The 3764-nt window shown below is 47.7% G+C and overlaps 1 protein-coding gene across 1 annotated transcript; it reads left to right on the top strand.

Moving 5' to 3' along the window:
• Positions 1-255: 255 nt before the first annotated feature.
• On the top strand, positions 256-3463 carry LOC138800016 (dentin sialophosphoprotein-like). The gene is made up of 2 exons (XM_069981825.1): positions 256-343; positions 2118-3463. Exons 1-2 carry the CDS (start codon positions 256-258, stop codon positions 3461-3463), a joined length of 1434 nt encoding a protein of 477 aa, XP_069837926.1.
• Positions 3464-3764: the final 301 nt, after the last annotated feature.

A 3764-nucleotide genomic window follows, 5' to 3' on the forward strand; every position in this document is an offset into this window, starting at 1 on the left:
GCTGCCCGAGCTCCAGCCCCACACCCAGGATCACTCAGGAGATACTCAATCTGTATGGTCTCGCTTCACTTGTTTCCAATTCCTGGGGCAGCAGAAAAGGAGCAGAGGAAGAGCTGGGCTGGATAGTGCTTTTTGCATTTGGTTACTGCTCAGTGTGCAAACTGGGACATCAATCACCCAGCCAGAAGGCCTGAAAGAGAGGGAGCCAGGGCTCCTCCAGCCTCACTCACTGCCTATTGGCTGCAGGGGAACTACATGCACTTGAATGACAACCTAAGAAAGGAGTTTCCTTCTTCACAGCCAAACCCAGCAGAGTCCATGTGCCAGAGCAAAGCCCCACAAAGTCAGACAGGAGATAGAGGACAGGGGGCAGATAGGAAACAGCAGGAGATAGAGGACAGGGGGCAGATAGGAAATAGCAGGAGATAGAGGACAGGGGGCAGATAGGAAACAGCAGGAGAAAGAGGACAGGGGGCAGATAGGAAACAGCAGGAGAAAGAGGACAGGGGGCAAATAGGAAATAGCAGGAGGGGACAGGGGGCAGATAGGAAATAGCAGGAGATAGAGGACAGGGGGCAGATAGGAAACAGCAGGAGATAGAGGACAGGGGGCAGATAGGAAACAGCAGGAGATAGAGGACAGGGGGCAGATAGGAAACAGCAGGAGAAAGAGGACAGGGGGCAGATAGGAAACAGCAGGAGAAAGAGGACAGGGGGCAGATAGGAAACAGCAGGAGATAGAGGACAGGGGGCAGATAGGAAACAGCAGGAGATAGAGGACAGGGGGCAAATAGGAAATAGCAGGAGGGGACAGGGGGCAGATAGGAAATAGCAGGAGAGGACAGGGGGCAGATAGGAAATAGCAGGAGAGGACAGGGGGCAGATAGGAAATAGCAGGAGAGGACAGGGGGCAGATAGGAAATAGCAGGAGAGGACAGGGGGCAGATAGGAAATAGCAGGAGAGGACAGGGGGCAGATAGGAAATAGCAGGAGAGGACAGGGGGCAGATAGGAAATAGCAGGAGAGGACAGGGGGCAGATAGGAAATAGCAGGAGGGGACAGGGGGCAGGGGGCAGATAGGAAATAGCAGGAGAGGACAGGGGGCAGATAGGAAATAGCAGGAGAGGACAGGGGGCAGATAGGAAATAGCAGGAGAGGACAGGGGGCATATAGGAAATAGCAGGAGGGGACAGGTGGCAGATAGGAAATAGCAGGAGAGGACAGGGGGCATATAGGAAATAGCAGGAGAGGACAGGGGGCAGAAACAGGACAAACTTAGAGCAAAATATTACTAACTTATGGTTTTAATACTGTACAGATGTTCTTGTGATATGATACTATCCATCCATCTATATAAGTGATTGAAAAGGGATTTATCTGTCCAGCTATCTGTCGCATCTAGCCTCTACCCCAATATATATATATATATATATATATATATATATATATATATATATATATAAAATTTATGTATTTGTTTATTTTTTTTAGTTTTTTTAGTTGATGTTCAATTTCTCCGACAATGCATTGATTTTTATTTCTGTACTTATTATTTATACAGATTTATTTCCGTACGTATTGATTTACATTTCTGTATTTATTATTCCCTGTATATCGCTGTATGAGTATGTATGTCTCCCCTGCCATAGCTTCCTCTATTACAGGCAGCTATAACCACCCCTGTTATAATTCCATATATTTTGCTACCAGGGTTTCTGCGATCTGTCAAAAATAAATAAATAATAATAATTGGAGCCTTTAAGATCAGGTTGACACCAGCAAATTGTATAAAGTGATAAGCAGCTATCAGTGTAATTTGCTTTGCACCAGGCCATACATCTTCCATACACAATTTATGTCAATTCCCTTTCAATTGTGTCATTAAGCAGTGAGTAATGGCGCCGGGTGAGGATCTAGTTAAGGATTCATCCCTGTAATATTTACTTATCTCCTGACCTGTGTGTATAATACTCCTCTGTACATTATACAGCAGGCTCTGACACCTCTCATCTCCCAGACGTTTAAGCTGCTGCTGTCATTGCTATTGACACCATCTCTACCAGGGCAAATAATCACTTTCACAGGATCTGCTAATTCAGTGGATTTTTTCTTCATTAGGATCATTTGGATTGTTTACAAACTGCAGGACTGTAAGTAGTGAGGATGTAAGCAGTGGGTATGTAAGCAGTGAGGATGTAAGCAGTCAGGGTGTAAGCAGTGGGGATGTAAGCAGTGGGGATGTAAGCAGTGAGGATGTAAGCAGTCAGGCAGTAAGCAGTGAGGATGTAAGCAGTGAGGATGTAAGCAGTGGGGATGTAAGCAGTGAGGATGTAAGCAGTGGGGATGTAAGCAGTGAGGATGTAAGCAGTCAGGGTGTAAGCAGTGAGGATGTAAGCAGTGAGGATGTAAGCAGTCAGGGTGTAAGCAGTGAGGGTGTAAGCAGTCAGGGTGTAAGCAGTGAGGATGTAAGCAGTGAGGATGTAAGCAGTGAGGATGTAAGCAGTCAGGGTGTAAGCAGTGAGGATGTAAGCAGTGAGGATGTAAGTAGTCAGGGTGTAAGCAGTGAGGATGTAAGCAGTGAGGATGTAAGCAGTCAGGGTGTAAGCAGTGAGGGTGTAAGCAGTCAGGGTGTAAGCAGTGAGGATGTAAGCAGTGAGGATGTAAGCAGTCAGGGTGTAAGCAGTGAGGGTGTAAGCAGTGAGGATGTAAGCAGTCAGGGTGTAAGCAGTCAGGGTGTAAGCAGTCAGGATGTAAGCAGTGACGATGTAAGCAGTGACGATGTAAGCAGTGGGGATGTAAGCAGTGAGGATGTAAGCAGTCAGGGTGTAAGCAGTGAGGGTGTAAGCAGTGAGGATGTAAGCAGTCAGGGTGTAAGCAGTGAGGGTGTAAGCAGTCAGGATGTAAGCAGTGGGGATGTAAGCAGTGGGGATGTAAGCAGTGAGGATGTAAGCAGTGAGGATGTAAGCAGTGGGGATGTAAGCAGTGAGGATGTAAGCAGTGGGGATGTAAGCAGTGGGGATGTAAGCAGTCAGGGTGTGAGCAGCGAGGATGTGAGCAGTGGGGATGTAAGCAGTGGGGATGTAAGCAGTCAGGGTGTGAGCAGCGAGGATGTGAGCAGTGGGGATGTAAGCAGTGGGGATGTAAGCAGTGGGGATGTAAGCAGTGAGGATGTAAGCAGTGGGGATGTAAGCAGTGAGGATGTAAGCAGTGGGGATGTAAGCAGTGGGGATGTAAGCAGTCAGGGTGTGAGCAGCGAGGATGTGAGCAGCGGGGATGTGAGCAGTGAGGATGTAAGCAGTGAGGATGTAAGCAGTCAGGGTGTGAGCAGTGGGGATGTAAGCAGTGGGGATGTAAGCAGTGAGGATGTGAGCAGTGAGGATGTGAGCAGTGGGGATGTGAGCAGTAAGGATGTGAGCAGTGGGGATGTAAGCAGTCAGGGTGTAAGCAGTGGGGATGTAAGCTGAGCTCCTCTCATTACACTGCATGGAGGCAGAGCTCCTCTTCTCCAGCCTTGGGCTATCATTAGCCATGCTCCTCTCCAGCCCTGGCTGCTGCTGGTGGTGATGGGGGGCTTTGTTTCTCCAGCAGAATATTATCTCCCACCAGTCTGCCACTGTCTTCATTTAACACAAAGAGACCCATCAGTTCATTGTGCTGCCCAAAACACTATGAATGCAATTGCCAATGCTTGATATTGTAATAAAGATGATTTCCGACAGGAAGAACATCTATCTGCACACAAACAGATGTTAGATACATAAATAC

The sequence above is a fragment of the Dendropsophus ebraccatus genome, chromosome 8 (assembly GCF_027789765.1).
Source record: "Dendropsophus ebraccatus isolate aDenEbr1 chromosome 8, aDenEbr1.pat, whole genome shotgun sequence".
Taxonomy (NCBI): Eukaryota; Metazoa; Chordata; class Amphibia; order Anura; family Hylidae; genus Dendropsophus; species Dendropsophus ebraccatus.

What these genes read in the sequence shown, in the direction of transcription:
- LOC138800016 (XM_069981825.1), top strand. Translation starts at nt 256, where the DNA reads ATGCACTTGAATGACAACCTAAGAAAGGAGTTTCCTTCTTCACAGCCA. An exon ending in CCAGAGCAAAGCCCCACAAA is followed by an intron (nt 344 to 2,117) that starts GTCAGACAGGAG and finishes TTTCTTCATTAG; the next exon opens with GATCATTTGGATTGTTTACA.